The sequence below is a fragment of the Thamnophis sirtalis genome, unplaced genomic scaffold (genome assembly GCF_051295495.1).
Source record: "Thamnophis sirtalis isolate CommonGarterSnake01/CBP01778 unplaced genomic scaffold, rThaSir2_p1.2 scaffold_6, whole genome shotgun sequence".
In the NCBI taxonomy this organism is placed as follows: domain Eukaryota; kingdom Metazoa; phylum Chordata; class Lepidosauria; order Squamata; family Natricidae; genus Thamnophis; species Thamnophis sirtalis.
In genome coordinates, this window is record NW_028261386.1 from 82,971,880 (window position 1) to 82,995,678 (window position 23,799).

Consider the following 23,799-nt stretch of genomic DNA (forward strand, 5'->3'; position numbering starts at 1 on the left):
TAATATCCAGCTTTATGGTTAGCCAACCTTTCTAAACTTTTTTCATTACCTTCAAGGCTGTGGGGATAAGAATGTGTTGCCAGACATTCATTTTTATAATCCTCTGAAACTCTTCATATAGTAATTCTTTTATACACGAAAAAGAGACTGATCCTTAAATAAGGAAAACATTATCCTAGTGGACACATATGACATTGTGCATGAAGAGCTAAAAGGAACTTAATACAATATACTTCTACCTGCTTGCATGAATGTATATAATCACAGATGTGCAAGTATGTAGGTTTAAAGAAATGGGATTTTTTTTTATTTTACTATCATCTTGTCTCTTCACCCCACTCCCAAATTGGTAATGGTGTGTGAGAATGGCATTGGGAGCCTAAAGCAGGAATGTGGATTGGGCAAAAGGCACAGAAGAGAACTTCCTTAGTTTAATAGGCTGTAAAGGGGAGGGGGAAGATATATAGTTCTAGATCTGCAATATTTTGTTACCTTAATCATACAATGAAGTAGAATTAACTCATTTGGCTTTGTCTCTTGTCTGGTCTATCTCACAAGGCTTACAAAATGTTACATCTGAATCATTCAATGAAAAATACTTTGCTCTCTGAGTGTATTACACCAGTGTTTTTCAACCACTGTGCCGCGGCACACTAGTGTGCCGTGACATAGTGTAAGGTGTGCCGTGGGAAAAACACTTTATATATAGTCAATATAGGCACAGAGTTAAATTTTTTAAACATTTTCTAATGGTGGTGTGCCTCGTGATTTTTTTTCATGAAAAAAGTGTGCCTTTGCACAAAAAGGTTGAAAAACACTGTATTACACAGATAAAATAGCCACCAACCCAAAGGAACTGCTACCCAACTAGCTGAATGCTTTCTCTTCCAAGTACCATAAAGCACACGTTCCTTTCTGTTAGTATGAAAATCTAGCGCAATTTGCCAGTATAACTCTTTAGAGACAGTCCAGAGTTTTCCTTCACAAACATTATATAAGTGTACATCAGCATCACAAAGAAATTTTGCAAAAAAAGACTAACCATCAGTAAGCTTTCATCAAACAATTCATCATTTTTTTTCTTGCAGATAAACATTTTAAATATATTTTATAATTAGCTTTATGTACCTGAAAAAAAGCAATGATCTAGCCATATACTCTATAATGGATTGCATCAAAATTGCATAAACAAGCAATCAACTAGTAGTAATAGATAACCATAAAAAATCAACGCTGAATATGGAAAATAATACTGTAATGTATGGTATAGCCAAACAACCAAGTTAAGTACATGAAAACTAACACATGGAAAAAAGTTATATCACAAATCATCTTTGTGGCATTCATTCATAAAAAAGCAATGGTTTCATAAAACTGCAGCTGTTGAAACAACTACCAACTTCAATTGAGTCTTTTAAACATATTTTACCACATAATATTTCAGTCCCTATCTCTGAAACATTACTACTCTCTGTTAAGAATGTATCATGAAATAAGAAGGAAACCACACATACCAAAGTCTAGGAACTGACATTTAAATACTGCTTAAAAGATGGTTTACCATGAATAGAAAGTTGTTTTCTTTACAAGCAACTTGTCAAGTCAACAGAAAACTTTCCGTTCAATCTGCATTAAGGTGATAATTATAGGATACTTCACATTTTACTGTACAGATTAAGCACTTAGATTTATATACCGCTTTACATGCTTTACAGCCCTCTCTAAACAGAGTCAGCATATTACCCCCAACAATCTGGGTCATAGAAGAACGTATCTTCTATTAGTACTGAGGTGAATTCCCCCACTTTTAACACTCAATGGAAACATACATGGCAGGTTTTAACTGCTTATGGTATTCCATGACACATTTCCCTGGCATACATTCACGTCAGCCTAAATTCAAGCTTAATCCATAGAGTACAGTCACTGAATATTTTTATATTCGAAGCAAGTCTAAACCCAAATAATGAAGACAGCTCAATAATGTTGCCTAAAAAGAATGAAAATACCCTCAATTGTGTTAAATCAAAAATGTTTTATTGGATGGATGCTACATTCTAAAACATGTAAAAGAAAAGAGGAAAAGCCACAATATGAAAGCATGTTGACTCAGTATCCTGTTTTTTCTCCTTTAAATAACTGTACAGGACAAGTTATGGCTGAGTGTTTTTGTTTTGTTTTTTTAACCAACCTCTGCAATATAACTGCTTTATGATCATGCACATAATTACCATAAAGGCCAAAATAACCAAAGTATACTTTTCTGGTAGGGTATGAATCAACCCTGTGCACAATATTTAGAGAACACAGAACCACTAAAAAAAAATCCAACACCCTCCAGCATCAAAGATGCAGAGGCGAGGTGGTGCAGTGGTTAAATGCAGCACTGCAGGCTACTTCAGCTGACTGCAGTTCTGCAGTTCGGCTGTTCAAATCTCACCGGCTCAGGGTTGACTCAGCCTTCCATCCTTCTGAGGTGGGTAAAATGAGGACCCGGATTGTTGTTGGGGGCAATATGCTGACTCTGTAAACCGCTTAGAGAGGGCTGAAAGCCCTATGAAGCGGTATATGTCTAACTGCTATTGCTATTGCATAAATTCAAAGGGAGTGAAGAACTTCTTTTTTTTTTAAGAGAAAGAGAGATGCATGCAGATGAAACTGCATTTTTCAGACTAGCTACTACTTCGGTTAACATCATTTTGATTTGGTGACATTATTGAAGACTAGGTCGAACATAGGCGTCGGAGTCACTGAGGTACTTTAACAGGCTTTATTTAACAGAGAACACAAGCTCAGAACAAGAACAGCTACTTCAGAACCTTGCCCTGCTTGATAGCTATTTATACAAGAGCTGTCAAGCAGGTCAGCCAATAGAAGCACTTTAAAATCCTGCTTTCAGCCCGGTGCGTCTAAACCAATAGGCGCAAGGCTTTGGTTGCCAGGGTCTCAGTCATAAGTTGAGGACTTGTGGCCAGTCATAAGTCGATGACCTAATACTGGTCATAAGTCAAGGACCTGCAGCCGGTCGTAAGTCGAGGACCTAAGACTGGTCACAAGTCAAGAACTTCACAGACACCTTAATTTTTAGATAAGGGTTCCAATGTAAAAGAATCTGAATTTATGGTCAGTTTTGCAAGTGCTGAAAAAGACTGCAGCCAAATATTATTTAAGTAAAACACATCTTCTGAAAGTTTCTACTATCTGCTATGTTGGCAGATAAATGAATGAAGACAACATAGCAGATAGTAGAAACTTTCAGAAGAAATACCAGAAGATGTGTTTTACTGACTACATAATAAATAAGCTAACATCAGTCAATAATCTAGACAATGCGTAGAAGGAAGAAAATACAACAAAGTGAATGTGTTAAGACTGTTTGTCAAAACAAACAAAATACAATCAAAAGGTGCATTTGTGAAAATCCTGTCGGTTAAAAAGAATCCCATAACCAAAGTTAAAATAGTAAAAAAAAAAAAACCTCAGCCCAAATACTACATATACTAGCTGGATATCCATGCTTCGTGATGAAACTATGTGATTGGGCTATGCAGGAGAAATTTGCATCACAATCCATTGGCTGAGTGGTGGTCGGTGATTGAAACACATAAGGGAATATCACTCCCGTAGCAGTTCCATAAGTGGAAGGTGTAGATATTTGGGTAAGGTACCGACATTTAGTATTGTAAGGAGCCCCAGACTGCTCCTGAGTGAAGGAGTGGAATGTCTGCCAGTTTGAACTGAGATAATGGAATGTGAGGCAACTGGCACTTGGAACAGAGTTATTTTCAGGTGGGGAGCAGGAGTAGAACTCCTTAGCATCAGAGTGTGTTAATTACTGTATAAGATTTACTAATGAACTGAGGGTCATTTTGAAAAATTCTTTCTTAGCGAGAAGCACCTAGAAGCCAAGAGGAACATACGTGCTAAATTTCAAGTTTGTAGGCTTTACGGTGCTGGAGATTTCGTGATGAGTGAGTGTATTTGCCTTTTATATATAGATTAGGCTTCCCTAATGTCCTGGGCTTAGCACTGGGGAAGGGGGGGGGAACCAGACGTTCATGGCCTAAAAGACCAAAAGGGTTAGGACCCTCCAAACCTTAATCCAAGCATTGCAACAGACAATGAAGTCTCATAAGGTGACATGTTTAACAGAGGCACTTGGATCATATCTACTCTGCTGCATCTGGCACAATGGGCAAAAACCTTCAGAGACAGGTAGTCCAAGTAATCATCTATCCCTTTGCCACGTAAGCCTTCGAAAGAAAAAAGCAGCTCTTTCCTATAGGCTGTTGACATATCATCCTAGGTGATAAATGTGATTTGCACTATTACCATTTAGGTTTTACCAAATAATACCAAATTTAGTTGCAGATGTGCTATTTCAAAGGGAATGCAATTCAATGCAACTTTAGTTTGGTATAAACATATACAACAGATGGTTTCCTAACATTCCAAATATAGATGAAGAAGTAGAAGAACCAGAGGGCAGAATCAAAAGAGCGATTAGATTAGAATCCCTATCAGAGGTGGGTTCCTACCAGTTCGGACTGGTTCAGCCGAACTGGTAGTGGTTTGGCGACCTGGGCTGCCGGAACTGGCAGCGACCCAGGCCTGCCATGCCCGGAACTGGTTCCCCAGGCGCTGCTGTAGGCACCACCATCTTGTTTTTTGCTTCTGCACATGTGCAGAGCAATTTTTATTGCACTGCGCATGTGCGCACAGTGAGCATCAAGCACACAAAGCCTGTGCGCGGCCACAAGCGAACCAGCAGTAGTGACTGCCGAAACCCACCCCTGATCCCTACGTAGTCACAAGTGGACTAACTCCAACTCCATGGACTCTTATCTAAACTCCAAGCAGGTACGAACCTCCTGTGCACATGGTTTTTAACAATAAATCAGTTTAATTGGACCTTCACATATGTTTGCTAGCTTTCAAATCATGTCAAATCAGAAAATCAGTCTACAAAACAGAAAGTAACTTAGTTCAACTTATTATAATTTAATAACCCACAAGGCTCCTTTATAGTGCTTTGATTTAAAAGCAGCTATTATAAACACACAGCTGATATATTTACTAAAAGATAAGATCTGATTGCAACCCAAAATAAACTTCATGAACAATGTTTACTTGTAATTAAAAAAAAGTTTTATATGACATGTAAAAGAAAAAAGTTTTTCTTTAATCTCCTCAGCTGCACAAGTTATGAGTTCTTTATAGTTTACTCTGTCTAGGGATTTAGGAAAAATATAAATAAAACATCCATAATTATCTTTGCCATTTTATTATCCTGTCTCACTAAATCAGTGCTGCAAGTTTAATGTTGATTGCCGAAGCTGATTAATTCTTTCACATAGATTTTTCAGAATGTTTCAAGCGAGAAAGGAATCCCAAGGCAAACAGAAGTGACAATATAGTGGTAGTTCTAGAACGGCCAAAAAAAAAACAACCCAAATAATTACTCTGTGTTTCTTCTCTGCTGCTTAAAAATAAACAACAATTCATTTCCGGGACTATTCTAAAATCATTATATTCAAGTATAGGCTGTTGACCCATGCAAAACAGACAACAGAAATCTGGCTTTTTAAAAATATTAAAATATATATCTTTATACTGTAACAAAATCTAGTATGGACATTTGACTTCCCATCCAGTTGAAGGAACAGCTGGATTCTCATGCCCACAATTGATTTCTATTTAATCTCTTTCTCTTTGCTACAACAACCAATATTAAATAAGGAGTCTCTCCTAAAGGATTGATCTGAACTAGTTGAAGATGTTTATAATTTACATTTCCTTTTTTCCTTTTTTTGTAAAACCAAAGCCTCTTCCCAGTCGCTGAAGGGAAACAGAAGAACCCAACCAACTATCCAAGTTTCCAATACTTTGCCTCTATTGAATCTAAGTTAATCTGATTAATGGTAGGTCAACCTGCCCCTCCCCAGTAGAAGCCATAAAGAAATATCATATGTAGCTGTTGGAAAAATAAATTGAAGAAAATTAGATGGAGAAATACCAGACAGTAAAAATATCAGTTATGTCAAGGAACTACCATGCATATAATGTAGGTCCAATGAACTGAAAATAAGCATATAGAAATTGCTTTTAATATTTACCGGACACATTATATTAAATATATCCAGTTACTAATACTGCCATTCAGCAATACAGCCTGTTTCTAATAATTGAAGATGTATCAATAAATGTAGGAATTTGATAGGATATATTCTAAAAGCCAGCAAATAAAATTAATGATATCAGATTTTATTTTCAAGCACTTTTGAAAAGTGCTTATGTTTGTTCAGTGGAAAATCATTTTGTATGGACAAACATCTCAAAACAAACACTTAAATTTTGTCTGTATAGACAATGCCTTGAATTACCCGATGAAACAGTAAAATCATCATAAATGTTTTCCTTTAATTTTTAATCAACATAAAATGTCATAATGAAAGGTGCACTTCGGTTTGCCGTCAATATATATTCATATTTAATCAGCAGAGACCAATTAAATCTTTTGGGATTTTACAATGAAGACTTTCTTGGGGAGAAAAAGGTTGAAAAAAAGCATTCTGTACATTCATTTATATAAATCATATAAATTTAAATTTATTTATATAATTCATGCAACTTTTATATAATATTTCCAAAGAATTAGGAATGTTTTTGTAAGACCTGAGGGGACCTGGCATAAGTAGGCAAAATAGTTTCAAACAGGGAGAAAAGATGTAGAAAGAAAAACTGATACCATCATCCCAAATCCTATTCTAATCATGAAATGCCTTGGTGCTATCTTATTTTCTTTTGACGAAATAAATGCTTGGTCTTATTTTCAGGGAGGTCTTATGATTTTTGAGGTGCAGGAGGCGGCGAGCATGGTCACCTCAGGGCTACTGCTGTGCTGCAATATTTTCAGGGAGGGCTTATTTTTTGTGGAGGGCTTATTTTAGCACATGCACTCAAAAACCCAATCGGGCTTATTATCCAGGGAGGTCTTATTTTCAGGGAAACAGGTATTTGTTTAACTGAACCACAACTGTCAACACTGATTACCATCTTCAGGTAGGAATCCTTCCTATTATTTACTCTTTCCATGGTTAATGCCAGTGATTAAACCTGGTAAATATGTAGTCTGCCAGTTGCATACAGCCCTCCATTGTTTCAAGGATAAAAAATAAAATATAGATCCTAATCCCACAAATGTGCAAATGGAGCTTTGTGAGCTCTCCCTCTACTTGTGTGGCCTGATTGCTTCAGACCAGTATTGGTCCACAGACCAAGATTTAGGGACCCCTGCATTAGAAAATATTTCCTATTTACATGAATCTCTAGATCAGGGGTGTCAAAATCAAGGTCTGGGGACCGGATCCAGCCCTTGGACTGCTTAGATCTGGCCCACGGGGCCATCCTGAAAACAGTGAAGGACCAGCTCACAATGCCTCTGCCAGCAAAAATGGAGGTTAGGAAGGCTGCATAAGGCACTCCCGAGCTCCGTTTTTGCTGGCAGAGGGCTACAGGGGGACCACAGCTGAAAATGGAGCTTGCAAGGGCCGTGTGTGGCACTCCAGAGCTCCTTTTTCTGTGGCAGAGAGTTGTAGGTGTCTGTCACAACTGAAACTGAGCTTGGCAACCTGTTTTCGCTGGCAGAGTACTCAGGCCATCACAGGCACCCCCGACATGAGTGACGTTGAGCTGGCCATGCCCCTCCCACTCCCCCCAAGATCAAACACAACCTTGATGCGGCCCTCAATGAAATTGAGTTTGACACCCCTGCTCTAGATGAAGGTACAGCAGCACCCCAGTCATTACCAAACTGATGAATATATTCCTATTCAGAAATACTGTTGTTTCCCTAAAAGTAAGACAGGATCTTATTTTCTTTTTACACACAAAATATGGCTTGGGCCTTGTTATGAGGGGTTTATTGTTTTGGGGTTGCTGGCGGCTGCTCTCTTGCGAGTGGGCTCCCAAAGAGCCGGGCACAGCCTCATGGGCAAATGGCTATGTTGCGCTGTCGCAGCAGCGCAACACAACAGCCATGAAGCAACCACGCTCACGAGCAGCCACCCGGCAAACCCCCTTTGCAGCTGGGCACAGCGCCATTCACTGACTTAGGGATATCGCCAAGCTGCATTGAGTGCCTGTTTGCCGCTGCCTGGGTCCCGCGGCTTGGCGCCTTCGAAATACCAGTGAATGGCGCTTTGCCCGGCTGGAGAGAGGAGTTGCATGAGCAGCTGTTCCACTCTCGCTCACATGCCTCCCAGCCTCACAATGCCCTGGCCCAGCTCTCCAGGGCACCTCTGCTGCCGCCCAGCTCTCCAGGGTACCTCCGCTGCCGCCGCCGCCACCACCACCATCCCAGCATGGCTTTTTCAGCAGCTTCCAAACTGAGTCTTCTGGCAGTGGCTGCTCTGGGCATACGTTCTATGGTTATACGCTTTGCTGACAGCCAGCCCACAACCATAGAGCATAAATACACAGCAGCCACTGCCCGAAGACTCAGTTTGGAAGCTGCCGAAAAAGCCATGCTGGGATGGCGGCTACAGAGCGCCATTCACTGGCATTTCAAGGCGCCAAGCCACGGGAGCTGGGCGGCAGTGAACATGTGCTCATGCGGCTTGGTGATACCCCTAGGTCAGTGAATAGCGCCGTGCCTGGCTGGAAAGGGGGTTTGCGGGGTGGCTGGTGTACCTGGTTCTTTGGGAGCCTGCTCAAAAGAGAGCAGCCACCCGGCAACCCCCCTCTTCAGCTGGGCACAGCCGCTCACCAACCTAGCGGTATCCTGAAGGCACCAAGCAACACGGTCACCTTTGCCCCCCCAGTTCCCGCGGCTTGGCACCTTCAGGATACCACTAAGTTGGAGAGCGGCACTGGTCGGAGGTGGGGGGTTGTCCCAGGGGCTTATTTGCAGGGGAGGGCTTATATTTTTGCCCACCAGAAAAATGTGGCATGGCCTTATTATCAGGACATGTCGTATTTTCGGGGAAACATGGTATTCCTGTCAGAAATGTTGGGAGTCTATGAAAAGTGAAGTTCCATTTTAGTATTAAACCATACACAAAGTAGTAAGTTGGACCTTAACTGCTTCTCTTCTTGTGTAAGGAATGGGGAGGATTTTTTTTTTACTAATTGCCACTCTTTTGTAGTATACTCATAATTTCTATGACTCCCAAATACTAGAAAATATTGTGAAGAACTCAAAAAAACCTTGAAAACCAACAAACCGTTGTCCATTATTGGAAGAAAAATATTTCAATGTTCATATTTTTATATGCAATCTACTAGGTGACCATCCAATTATACACATTTGAATTGCTTCTAAACTTCTCTGGCCAAAATGTAGCTAACTCCTGCAGAATATGTGGAAAAAATAACTCACAGGCAGTGCAAGTATGTTTCCTCATACTAATATCTGCGTGCAGGCTGCAATGAGGGAATGAAGTTAACATAAATAAATGCTTTGTAAAGTGTAAGCCTGCAGACAGATTATATTAAAAATTATTTTTATGTCCAGTATTAATAGCTTCAGATAATTTCATAAAAATAAAAAAAACACTAAATAGAAAATAAATCAACCTGAACAGAGAAATACCTTGACATAGCAAAATAAAGAGGCACTGTTAAAATAATCAGGATGAACAGATAGAATTAATATTCCTTGGAATTTCTGCTTTATTTCTCATTTTGGTTATACCTGGTAACAGCCATAAATAACATACAGGACTGAAGAAATACTATTCTCATCTGGGTGAATGATAACAGAAACTGATATGGAGTTCAGTTTGTCACACATGTTGACTTTATATTATGACAAATTCCACGCTTGAGTCTACAACAGGCAAATGTAATCTTCCTGCTACCATCCTGTTCTTTTGATGCATTTTGTGGCTTTTTCATACAAGACTGCTCTGTTACTCCATTGCATATGTTCATCAGAGACATTAATTCTGCTCCTAATCTCCATAACTGCTTTTTTTCTACCAACTGTACAAGACTATTGGGTGGATGTTCCTAACACTGTTAGGAAGCTGGAAAAAAGAAGAGGAATATAAATTTTTGCTTTTTCCCAATTTCATGTATATTCACTTTTCTTAATATACACTGTTCCTCTTAAGAGTTCTGGGCAGAAAGATTGAAAAGACCATTAATAGCCACCATTACGGTACATCATTTATTTCTCAATAACTCCTTGACAAGAAACACTAACTGCAATATGATTACACTTCGCGAAGCCCCAATTATCACGACTCCAATAATCTAATATTTGACCTTTTCGTGTATTTCAAAACCCTTCCCTAACAAATTCTATACATAGCTAACAACCAACAAAAAGCAGCTAAAAAACCCTTGAACGTTCAGAATCAAAAAAAATAGTAAGCAAAACTTAGAACCTTATAGTTGAAGAATATGAAAGTCTCATATGGATTTAGGGTAATATTATTTAAGCTCTTTGGGTAACGCCCCCTGGGCAGCAGGTCTCCCAGATTTGACGAAGAGCTCCATCCGACTCGTTGCACCATTCACTCCAGACTCTTAATTCAGTTCTTAGCTTTTATCGTCTTCAACATCCATATTTATATTTCATAAAACTGTGAACATAAAACTTAGTCGTACAAACATAGTCGGGGGGGACTGGATACTCCTCCCCCCACTATGAGAAGAGGTGTATCAGGTAAGTACCAACGCCCTTTCTCCATAGTGAGGGGGGAGGAGTATCCAGAATGGGACGTACCAAAGCCTGCACGTCCCTAGGGAGGGAGACCCAAGAGGCCCCATGTCCCCCGCTCATGCCAGTTGAGGCGTGGGCCCCGCCCTGTGAACCGCCTGCAATGCCCTGCACCCAAAGAGGCTTCTGCTGAGGCAAAAGAGTCCAGTTTATAGTTCCTAGCAAAGGGAGAGGGGGAAGCCCACGTGGCTGCCCTGCAGATTCCGGCCAGGGGTGTCTGCGTGGCCCAGGCCCTGGCTGCGCTCCGCGTGGACTGAGCTGTGATATGATTGGTGTCTGTAAGCCCTGCGATTGGTATGCAGTGGCAACGCAGGTTCGCAACCACCTACCTAATGTGGTGGAAGTCACCCTGTTACCCAGGCCCCTATTTGGAAGGAGACAAACAGGGCTTCGGATTTCCTGTCTGGCCTGGTTCTCCTGAGGTAATCTTCAGAGCCCTCCTTACGCCCAGAGAGAACCACTTCTTTCCTAACAGGTGGGAAGTGTCTGGACAGAAGTTGGGCAAATCAGTTCCTGGGTTTGATGAAAGCAGGAGCCCACCCTGGGGATGAAGGACGTAACCCCACTCTGTCTTGGTGGAAGAAGCAGAGATCCTCCCCGGAGGACAGAGCTTGCAGTTCGTATATCTGCCTGGCGGAGGGGATGGCCACCAGAAAGGCCACCGTGAGAATCAGGAACTTAAGGTAAATTGTTCGTAACGGCTCAAATGGAGCGCCTATTGGAGCGTTCCCTACCCTGTGTAAGTCCCAGGAATGGAACCTGAATGCTGTGTGCGGATTGGGGTTGGAAGCTCCCTTGAGGAATTGCCTGACCATAGGATGGTAAGTCAGGCTCTGGTTCCTGCCATGCAGGAGAACTGGTGAGATGGCTGAAACCTGTCTCCTAATTGTGTTAGAAGCTAACCCTCTATCCCGGCCTGCCTGGAGGAGGTCCAGAATCTGAGGCACTGAGACCTGGCTAGGATTGTGCCCCAGGAGATTACACCATGAGGCAGAGGCCTGCCACATGGAGCCATAGATACGCTCTGTGGAGAGTATGCGGGCAGTCTGGATAGTCTGCATCACCCTGGGGGGAAGAGGTCTTTCCCCAGGGTGCTCCGCTCAAGAGCTAAGCAGTCAGCTGGAGCCATTGAAGGTCTGGGTGCTCCAGCGACTCCTGGTTAAGGGATATCCCCTCCTGGGGGATTCTCCATGGCCTCTCCGCTGAAGCGACTGGAGATCTGCAACCACAGCCTCCGGGGCCAGTGAGGCGCCAAAAGAACCCCTTCCACCCCCTCCCGAAGGGTTTCCCATATGACCCTGGGAATCCGACAAGGCATACCGACAACCCCTGGTCCGGGGCTTTGCAGATCGTCCGCCCCTTCTGCACCCCCCCCCCCCATGTCTGGTACCTGGAGAAGACCCTCAGGAGCTGAGCGTTGAGGGGCGTGGCGAATAAGTCGATCTCCGGGTGTCCGAAGCACTCTGCCAGCTCCTTGAAGATTGCTGGCTGCAGCTTCCACTCCAAATTGTCCCCTTGGTCCGGTTGAGCCAGTCGGCTCTGATGAACCCACCCCTGCTATATGTTCTGCCCTCAGCAAATGTTGTCTAAATTCATAGGCTATCTGAGGTGCTTCTGCAATCTCTCATAGTCGGACATCCCATTCTGAGTTTGTGGTGGGTTCTGGCATGGGGACCAGCCTGTCTGACCCTTTTTTCCCCCTGGCCATAAGGGTGCTATGATTCTATGGCTAGGATTAGCGCAGAGATATTCAGAATGTAAACACAGACGGAGGTTAATGGGCGGCCACCAGAGTGTGTGTAAAGATGGAGTGAGGGGAGCTAAGGCTCACAATAAAGGCCTGCCACAAAGGTAAATTAATAATAATAACAACAAGAACCACAACCACAATAATAATAATGAAATAGAATAAAATACAAAGGGGGGCATCTTCCCGCCTGATAAAACCAAGAAAGATTAAGGAAACGATTGGTCCCTTGCTGGGAGAAGTGGCCCGAAGGTGACAAGCAGCAGGGGTAAAGCCGAACTATTTAACTCGTGCTTGGCATCTGTCTTTACCCGAAGGGATAAACAATCCAACCTATCAAGAACAGCACCCCAAATTCAGATTAGGAACCCAAGATGAGATAGGGAAGAAATGGTAGCCTGTCTATCTTAGGCAAGGTCCAATTCCCAGGACCAGGTGGGTTACACCCAGGGGTCTGAAGGAGCTGGCGGACAAAATCTCCAAACAACTGAAACTATATCTATCAGAGATCCTGGAGTACCGGAGAACCACTATAGAATTGCTGATGTGATTCCCCCCCTTCAGAAAGGAAGAAAAACCGTCTCGAGAGCCCAAAGCCAACATGGGTTTGTCAAAAACAGATCATACCAGACTGGCCATATTGCCTTCTTAGATACAGTGACAACACTAGTGGACCATAGGAATGCCATTGATATAGTTAACTTGGACTTCAGCAAGTCCTGATAAGGTAGACCATAACCTACTATTAGATAAAGTAGAAGAATGTGGGTTAGACATTGTCACACCAGATGGCTTTGTAACTGGTTGACCAACCGCACACACCTGTACTCCTTGATGGAACTGCCTGTTCATGGAGGGAAGAATGCAGTGGAGTACCCCAAGGCTCTGTGTTGGGCCCAGTACTCTTCAACATCTTCATCAGTGATTTGAATGAGGGTGTTAGGTGTGTAAGCTAACATTTGGGATAGCAAAATATATGCCATGATAGTAGTACTGTTTCTTTAAGAACTGCTGTTATCTCAAGCGGTCATGAGAAGGAGCCAGAATGACTGTTAGCTCTCTGTTTGTTAAAGGCTGATTGGGGGGGGGGGTCATCAGGTTAGCAGATGACCCCAGGCTGGCCGGAATAGCCAACACTTCAGAATACAGGCTAAAGATACAGAAGGATCTTGATACCCTTGAACATTGGGCACTGCCTAAGAAAATGAGATTCAATGAAGTAAGGTTCTACCTTTAGGCAATGAAGGTGAAGTGCACAGGTACAGGATACCTTGCTCCACAGTAGTAACTGTGAAGGGGATCTTGGGAGTCCTAGTGGACAACCCCTTTAATGTGAGTCAGCAGTGTGCAACAGCTGCCAGAAGAGCAACACAGTTTTTGGCATCATAAACAGAGGAATAGAATCAAGCTCCCATGAAGTGTTAATCCCACTTTATAAGGTCTTGGGAGGCCACACTTGGAATTCTGCACTCAGTTTGGTCCCCATGATGTAGAAGAGATGTGGAGACTCTTAAGGAGAGTGCAGAGAAGGCAACAGGGGATCAGGGTACTGGAGACTAAAGCCTATGAAGAACGGTTGCAGGAACTGGGTAGGTCTAGTCTACTGGAAGGAAGGACTAGGGGAGACGTGATAGCAGTGTTCCAATATCTCAGGGGTTGCCACAGAGAAGAGGCTGCCCGACTATCCTCTAAGGCACTTGAGTGCAGAACAAGAAGCAATGGGTGGAAACTAAACAAGGAGAGAAGCAACTTAGAGCTGAGGAGAAATTTCGTGACAGTTAGAACAATTAATCAGTGGAACAACCTGCCTCCAGACATTGTGAGAGCCCCAACAGTGGAAGTTTTTAAGAAGCTGTTGGGTGGCAATGACAATAGCAATAGCAGTTAGATTTATATACCGCTTCATAGGGCTTTCAGCCCTCTCTAGGTGGTTTACAGAGCCAGCCTAATCAACCATAGGAAGCCATTTGTCTGAAATGGTATAGGATATCCTGCCTGGGCAGGGGATTGGGCTAGAAAGCCTGCAGGTCCCTTCCCATTCTGCTATTGTATTGCATAGTATTGTATTGTATTGCATTAGCCGTTTGCCTAGTCACCCCCACCCTTGGAAGGTCTTCAGTAACCTGATTGGGGGCTCCATTGGGAGCTGCACTTTAGCAGCTGGGCTGAATATTCCTCCCCCCCCCCTGCGTTTTTCCAGGCTGCAGGGGGCTGCCGGCTTGGGATTAACAAAACAAAACACAGTTTTTGCTACTGGGGCCAGTCAGCCTCTCGCCCCTCCTGCTCTGCCTCCTAATTAAAGGAGAGCTTTCTTAAGGGGGAATCAAGAATTAGCCACGACAAACACAGCTTGCTACTGATGCCCATCAGCCTCTTGCCCCTTCCGCTCTGTCTCCTAATTAAAGGAGTTTTCTTAAGGGGGAATCAAGAATTAGCCACGACAAACACAGCTTGCTGCTGATGCCCATCAGCCTCTTGCCCCTCCCGCTCTGTCTCCTAATTAAAGGAGAGTTTTCTTAAGGGGGAATCAAGAATTAGCCACGACAAACACAGCTTGCTGCTGATGCCGGTCAGTCTCTCGCCCCTCCCGCTCTGTCTCCTGATTAAAGGAGAATGTTCTTAAGGGGGAAGCCTTCTCCTGTTACTTGGCAGCCAGAAAGGGTGGGGGGGTGGTTCTTCCTGCAAGCCTTGTGGCAGCTGCCTCTGTGATTCAACAAGGAGGTAGGCTTGGGGGGGATTGATCCACCGCCTGCCTCTTTAACTCCTTGATAGGCCTCCTTTTGGCCCTTTGCTGCCTCCCTCGCTCTTGGCTAATGCCTCTGCGATCGTCTCTCACCTTTCTAAGGTCTCCTCAAGTGGTGGTTGTTGTCCTGCCGGCCTCCTGAGCTGCTGGGGGCCGCCATCTTGGACCACGTGGCTTCAAGATGGCCCCCGGCTCCAAATTCAAAAGGCTCCTCTTTGCTGGAGCACATGGAAATGGCTTTTGCCTTTGCAGGCTTGCCATGCGGCTGCCGCTCATCTCCCGCAGCTGTTTTAGAGCCTTTCCGGCTCTCACCTTGTCCACTGGTGATAGCTGCCAGCACAGGTTTTCCTTTTTAAAAACCCTCGTGGCTGAGGGGAGCGGAGGAGCGCTTCTGCTCCTGAGAAGCCTCTGCATCAAGGGCTGCCTCTAGGAGGCATGTGTGCCCGGTTCTCCTGCTTGCCCGGCAACGGTCCTCACAGAGTGACTCCATCTCACTCAATGGCCAGGGCAGCGTGCCGCCCCAGAGGGCTTGTGGCAATCCAGTCGTTGCAGGAGGAGGCTGTGTGCGATGAAGGGAGGCAGGATTCACCGGGTCCAAGTTTATTTTCTTTAATCCTTTGTAAATTACTGGAGGTCTAGAGAGGTGCAACCTTTCCCTTGATTGGGATGAGTCAAATCGGGAGACCTGCTGCCCAGGGGGCGTTACCCAAAGAGCTTATCTGACTCACCCAATCATGAGAGGACAAAGTCAAACCCATTCTGGATACTCCTCCCCCCTCACTATGGAGAAAATATATATACAAACACACAGTTTGAGGAAAAATCCTCAAATTGAGGTTTGATTCTTCTTCTGCCAAAGGTATCACACAATTATTAAAGGCAGAGCCTACACATTTTGATGTAGCTTTCTAATTCACAGAGGTAATGTGTATGTTTCCTACCAATCACTCAGCAAAACTTTCTAAATGGGAAGTGCAAAAGTGTATGCATAGTAGTCCCTTTCTTCCACTGATGCTTGCATCCTAGCACTAGATGTACCTTTTTATATTTTATTAAAAGAGGTATTCTTTGTGGGATGGTTGGCTTATTTGTTACTTCTGTGGCAGTTTATTGAAATCTTTCCATATTGGCCACCAGAATCACCTTCCTAGAGGTTCCTGCTATTGGTGGATCACAGATTCAAACTAATTCAAGTAAAAGTGATTAAATACTATTATTTATATTTCAAGGTTTCAACTATATTCTAACTTGAATCGTTCTACCAACTGTATTGATAATTCTACCAATAGTGAATATTTGACAACCATGGCAGAAACTATTTTTGCATTCAACAGACCATATATTGTAGCACAGGGAAAGATAAAACAGCCTCTTTTTCACCCTTTTCTCACCATTTGCTTGTATCTTAATTCAAAGAAGACATTTGAGACATAGGGAATGACCAAGCGTTCTACACAATATGCTCCCTGCAATACCAGCAAAATGATAGATACATTCATCATTGATTGCTACAGCCAACATCCCTGAAATATAGGAAAAATTCAACTACATCTGTTCCCCAGCAGAATAGTATCTGAGGGGTCCTTTGTGTTTCCGAGTTTGCTTGTTTCTTATAGACCTGTGATGGCAAAACCTATGGCATGCGTGCCCAAAGTGGCGTGTGACACCATGTCGTCCGGTACACATGGCCTTGCCTGTTTGTCTTTTGGGTTTCTGGTGCACATATACGTGCGATGATCAGCTGTCCTTTGTGGTCACGGCAGTGCCAAAAACCGGTGCACGCATGAGCGGCAGCCAGCTGATTGTTGGGTTCGCATGCGCGCCAGAACCCGGAAGTTCGGTTTTTCCAGAGCGCGACCCCTTTGCGCATATGGCAGTGCTAAAAACTGCCCTGCACATGTGCGTCAGCCAACTGATCGTTGGGCGTGAGAACTCGGAAATTCAGCTTTTCCACAGTGCGGCTCCAACAAGCGCGTACACACACACATGATGTTTCCGTGCAACCATTTCGGCACTTGATGCTGAAAAAGTTTGCCATCACTGTTATAGACATTTTATTACCCAAACTAGGTAACCTCATCAGTGCTAGTGTGCACTGATATTACCTAATTTGGTAATACTGATGAGGCTACCTAGTTTGGATAATGAAACATCTGCAAGAAAGCAACCAAGCTCAGAGATCACCAAGGACTTCTCATTTCAATTCTAAGGTACAAATATTATTCTTATCGGTAGAATGGTATCTGCCAGAGAGAGACTTTTTAGAGCACACATGAAAGTGATACAGGAGGAAATAATAAACAAGGAGAAGCCTCACCATATAAGAATATGTCTCTTGTGTAATGGTGAATATAACTGTAGAGTATCAAAATACCACATAGATTTTTATGACTATTAGTACTTATTTCTAGCTTCTGAAATAACTATTCCAGATATGTCTAAGAGAATAAGCATATATGTATTTTTATCAAGATTATTGATACTATCAAGATATTTTTTCTTGCTACAAATTACACAGTATAACTGCCTTTCTCCATAACTAAATAGAAAACCATTGTAAACACTTCTCATTTTTATGTACTTCATAATTCTCCACCTGAGTTTGTAAACTTTAAACCAGAAACTGGGCATCACTTATATAAGCTTGCTCTGTGTGTCTGCCTACACATACATTGGGAAAATGGGGAAGGGGGAAATGAGGAGAGACAAGTATAGGATAATGGGGGGGGAGGGGGAGAGAAAAGTGTTAGCTTCCAATTCTTTTCAGTGCAGCAGTAGAATCAAATAAAAAAGTTCAGCCTCAACTTTTTACTGTTCTATATTTAATATATACTAGCCATTTCTATGATTATAAATTTCTATCAGTTTCTGAATCACAAACCTGAGAGTGACTCACATTTCTCCAAAGAAATTTTCAGTATTCAATACATTTAGTAGGTAAAGGGAACAGATAAATACCAAAACTCACAATACAATATAATACATCAAGCAACCTTTGGTGTATAAAAAAGCAACTTCAAAAGAAGCTTTTATTCCCATTTCTTCAGGGATGATTGAATTTTCTTGAAAAATACTATTCCAGTTCTTGTCTCTCTTACAAAAGGGGAAAAAATGGACCCAGATGTGGAAACTTCAGTACTGAATTCCAAAAGGAAGATTCAATTTGAAAATTGGTGGTTAGAAGAAGCGAATACATAAACACAATGCTCTCTGAAATAAGCTCATGTATTCAATAATAAATGTGCTTTACAATAAAGGAACACATATATACATGGTATATACAGAAATGTCAGAAAATGGACTTACAAGTATTATACAGCCTCCAATGTCATTTGAAAGTAGTAGAGACTAAATTAGATGGACTGCATCTAAAATACATGTGAATCTATTAGGATGTTAAAAGTTAGCAATGAAATCTATATAAACAGCATAAGTATTATAAGGAAATGGCACGAATGGATATTATCTCTAAAGGTCATTTCATGTGTTACGATGACTTAAAAATAAGATAATTTTAGGAAGGTAGCACGAACTGGTGGAAAGCCATTACTAAAAGTTTCTGCGCTTTCTGCACTTAAAGTAAGAGTTTCTCATTTTTCCAAAACAAATCATCATACTGTCTAATCGTGACAAGAACTGTCACAATTAAATAATATCAACAAAAAAAGAGACTTCATTAATATATATAGTTCTCCAAACATTCCAAAGACAACAGATACAATGGATGTCACCCACTCTATGGGAAAATATCTACCAACTGCCAGTTACAGCACTGATGTGATCAGCGGATGATTTTGACACATGTTTAGACCCAAGGGTCTTTATTATAACTATTTTAGGTTTATGGTTAACATAGGGTGTCATTACTTTCCACTGTGATTTTGTAAGTCTCCTACACTAAAATTCGTTATAGCCTAGTTATAGCCAACACAATCTTGAAATACTAGCAACAGTCTTTCAGATATTTTATCCCTGGGAGGCTGGGATCAGGTATGAACCTCAATGATTTATCTAATAAAGTCAGAAATGATGTAGGATTTTTTTTTGTCACCCTCTAGTTCCCCTGCTATTCCATAACAAAGACCCTTCATGGAGCTAACAAGAGCGCAAGGAATGTTATTTGTTCTTGCTAAAGAACAGCTTTATAATGAAGAACATGACAGTTACCAAGCATTCCAAGAAGAGGTGGTATTCAGCAGGTTCTGACCAGTTCTGGAAAACCAGTAGCGTTTAATAGTTTGGAGAACCGATAAATATCACCTCTGACTGGCCCGCCCCATCTATTTTCTGCCTCCTGAGTCCCAGCTGATCAGGAGGGAATGGAGATTTTACAGTATCCTTCCCCTGGAGTGGGGAGGGAATGGAGATTTTACAGTATCCTTCCCCTGCTACGCCCACCAAGCCACGCCCACCAAACCATGCCATGCCCACCAAGCCACACCCACTGAGGTAAAAAAAATTGAATCCCACCACGGATTCCAAGGATTATGAAGTGAAAGGGAGGAAAAGAAAGTAACTTGAATGGCTTGACAAGTGGAAGCCTACGATAAAATGGGGATACAGGGGTAGGAAATTGATGATTACAGTTGGGCCACTACCACCGGTGGAGGAAAAGGGCCACCCAAGGATGAATGAACCCAAGAGCCCAGAACCTGCAAGCACCTGCAGCAAAGACCAAAACCCCAGGGGTCCAACAAGTATCAAAAACCTTGTTGGGTGATGTTTTGTCGAGAAAACTGTAGGACAACAGTAAGAAGGGAGAAGTTGTTCACCCCATGATTTCTTCCTCCCATCAAAAGGCAGCCCAAGTCACTAACCGAAGCCAGGATAAGCTGATGACAGCTATAAAATTGGTGCTCCCAACAGACCAGTGGCTCAACAATAACCAGGATATCCTAACGATGGAAAATGGATTAGCCTGGAAGGGGTCCAAACTGTACGTCCCCGCGCAGTTGAGGCTGGGAGTTCTACAGCGAAGCCATGAGACAGAACTAGGAGGCCACTTTGGATTCCTAAAAACGCTCCACCTCGCCAGGCGTCAATTTTGGTGGCCAAAGATGGAATCAGAGGTGGAAGATTACGTAAAAAGCTGTGCTACTTGTGCAACAATGAAACCAATGTCGGAGAAGTGCCCTGGACTTCTACGAGTGGCCAGCCCTAACCAACCATAGGAAGAGGTCGCAATGGACTTCATCATGGAACTCTCAGACAGCAGTAGGAACAGAGTAATCTGGAGAGTTATTGATTTGGTTTCCAAGCAGGCGCACTTCATTGCTTGCTCAGGGTTGCCGTCCGCAAAGAAATTAGCGAAAATGTTTGTGAAACACATTTATCGCCTGCACGGATTGCCCAAGAGGATCATTTCAGACCGCGGAGTCCAGCTCACAGCCAAGTTCTGGAGAGGGGTCCTGAGATCCATTGGGTCCACACAAGAACTGAGCTCAGAGGTTCATCCCAGCATGAACTGCGCAGCAGAGAGAGCCAATGCGGTGGTGGAACAATACATCCGGTGTTATGTGGACTATCAGCAAGACAACTGGTCGGACTTGCTACCCTTTGCCAAAGTGGCCTACAACAACGCGGTCCACAGCAGCACTGAATTAACTCCTTTCCAGATTACCAGTGGCATGGAATTTGTTGCCATGCCTGAGTTGCCTAGAGAACCTCCCTCCTTCATGTCTCTGAATGAATGGATGGACACACTACAGAAAGGATAGGAAAATATGAAGAAAGCTCTAGCAGATGCAGCAGAAGCCTATAAGAAGCAAGCTGATAAACATCGCTCGCTCCAAACCCTTTTGTGTGGGGGACAAAGTTTTTGTAACTACCAAATACATGAGATTAAGAATGCCTAGCCAGAAATTTGGTCCAAAATTTCTAGATCCATTCCCAATAGTGAAGATAGTTAACCCAGTTACAGTTCAACTCAGTCTACCCAGAAGTCTAGGGAAAATTGACTCAGAATTTCATTGTAGCTTGTTGAAGCCAGTAATTGGGTCCAGCATAAGAGCATCCACCCAAACTTTCCCTCCTCCTGTAGTGATAGAAAGGGAAAAAACCGTAGACTCCAGGCTGAATAGTGGTCGCTTACAGTATTTAGTGCATTGGAAGGGTTACCCTTTGTCTGAAGCTACTTGGGTGAAAAGCTGGAACCTAAAAGTGGAGAAATTAGTAAAACAATTCCATGAGAAGTTTCCCAATAAGCCAAAGGGTCCCCCCTTGGGGGGGGGGGGAAGAGGTGGTTAATTTTGTTATGTTAACTTTTATGTTATTCTCTTTTCAGGAAACGTTTTTCTTCTGAGGAGAGGCCACCTGTCAGGCCTGCAGTTATATTCCTTTTTAGGATCTTTGGCCTGACACACTCTCTCTTATTTCATTATGCTGTTTCATTAGTATAGTAATTGGGAGGGGGAATGGAAAGGAGTAGAATTGTGGAATGTGTTGTTGTCATTCCTTTCTAGAAGCCCAAGGTCATCTTTTGTCTCTGCACCTCTGCACCTGACCGGAACCAGCTGGGTGGTTCCCAGCTTCGGCCAGTGTGGCCGAAGAAGATTGGACCATGTGATGGATTTATGGGTGTGGGGATAAGATCATGAACTTTCAACTGGGTGGAATCCCAGGAAGCTTTTAGATTTGGGATTCCACAGTTTGTTGCCAACATGTCTATCTTATTAAATTGGAACTTTACGGATAGCTCTGCCTTTTTTAGATTTAGATTTAGAAGTTTATTTATATGCCGCCCTTTTCCCTGAGGGGACTCAGGGCGGCTTACAACTCAAAAAAGGGGGGGGGAACAAACATTTAACATGTAGGACAGTACATCATTAAAAACACAACATTCATACCATTCGGGTGCCTTGGACTCTGATCTAATTCTGCATGATATTTGGAATGCTGACATAAAATTCTAACCTTTGAAACATAAAGCTATGGGTTTTATGTTTATATGATGTGCAATCTGTCCAAAAATATGGCTAAGGATTTATAAAAGCCACCGTTATAAGTATTTTTTTACTTATTTCTTATTTGTGCCTTAAAGCTTTATTTTTTATTCAGGACCACTTAAATGCAGATTAAAGTATCATTTAATGCACTCAATAAGTTTCATCCTGTCAGCAGTGGTTCTAATAAATAGGATTTTCCCCCCTCACTCCCTCCACAGTATCCTTATGTAATATAATGAAGACAAAAGTTTGGTTGCTGGTTGGGTATTAATTAATAAAGCATACACAGGACAGGGAAATTATCCTGATTAGGTAGCAATTCCAAACATTTAATTCAGAATTTTCACACAGGCTACTACTATTCACCAACTTACTGTTGAAAGCACACCTTATTTGGAAAGTCAGAAGAAAAAAAAAACCCACCCTTAACCCAACCACTCTCGGTGTAATCTCACTCTCCCTTTCTGCTCTTTTCAAAGAGAAGGATGTTGAATTTCACGGCTCCACTTACGAACTGATGGCCGGCAGAGAGCTGGGAAAAGACGCCCCTGACAACAAGTGAGACCCAGCTTAAACTTCGGAGACCCCCGCCCACTTCCTAGAGGAGCTTCTCTCCTTCTCTCTCCAAAAAACCGGCTCTCGCTTCGGGAGGAAAAGCTCCCTCCAGCCACCACACTCGAGGGGTCCCTGGCCTGGCTCCTCCAAACCTCTTCCCGCGGCAAGAGCATCCCTGCTCGCTTTCCCCCTCCGTGGCCTTACCCAAATAGTGCCTCAGGTCCAGCAGAAAGTGAGGAGGGCCCCCGTTGAGCTGGTAGAAGAGGGAGCCTAGGCAGAAGAGCAGCAGGGCGGCCATGCAGAAGCCGTAGTCGCGGAGGGAAAGGAGAGGCAGCAGCGAGAAGGGCCTCCTCCTCCTCCTCCAGCCCATGCCGGGAGCGGGACCCCCCGAAGAAGCCGGGGCCACATGAGGCTGGGGCTCCGGACAGCCCGCCCCGTAGTGTTTCGGAGGCGGCGAGGCCGGCAGCTGCTGCTGCTGCTGCTGCTTCATCGTCGTCGTCGTCCCCGGCGCTTCCCTCGCCGCCGCCACCGCCGCCGCCTCCTCCTTAGATAGCTCGCCGGGCAGAGCGCATCCTCCATCCGCCTGCCCCGCTCCGCCTGCCCTGCACGATGGAGGGGAAAAGTTCACGCGGTTTCTCTCCTACCCATTCCCGGCCTTCCCCAGCATCGGGGCGAGGCTAGGAGAAACCCGGAGAAAAGAAAGCACCCACCCACCCAGCCGCCGCCGTTGCCCCCTAAGCGGGCTTAGTTCGGTATCTCCGCTGCGGCGGCTTTCGGAGTTCCCTCTCGCCTTGCAGCACCGCGCTCCAGCCAGTTGCAGGCTCAGATTACAAGTCCGGCGGACGGCGGGCCGGTGGCTGCAACTCACTAGAAGCATTTAAAAAAAGTTGTTTGCGTCTCTCTCTCTCTCTCTCGCCCCCCGCCGCCACCTTCTTTTCTCTCTCTCTCTCTCTCTCTCTCTCTCTCTCTCTGCCCAACTCTCTCCAGCTTCCCGGGGGCCTCCTTTTGCTCGCTATGCTATCGCCCCCTGGAGGACGGCTGGGGAGGATCGGGCGAGGCGTTGGGATACTTGGAGGCTTCTCCG

General features: G+C 43.6%; 1 protein-coding gene across 1 annotated transcript in view; it reads right to left on the bottom strand.

Moving 5' to 3' along the window:
* UST (uronyl 2-sulfotransferase) overlaps positions 1 to 23,521 on the bottom strand; it is a 165,240-nt gene extending 141,719 nt beyond the window's left edge. Inside the window, exon 1 of the mRNA XM_087718311.1 lies at positions 22,920 to 23,521. Coding sequence (XP_087574437.1) covers positions 22,920 to 23,205 — 286 coding nt within the window. The 5' untranslated portion in view covers positions 23,206 to 23,521. The remainder of the gene's footprint in view (positions 1 to 22,919) is intronic.
* Between the last annotated feature and the right edge of the window lie 278 nt (positions 23,522 to 23,799).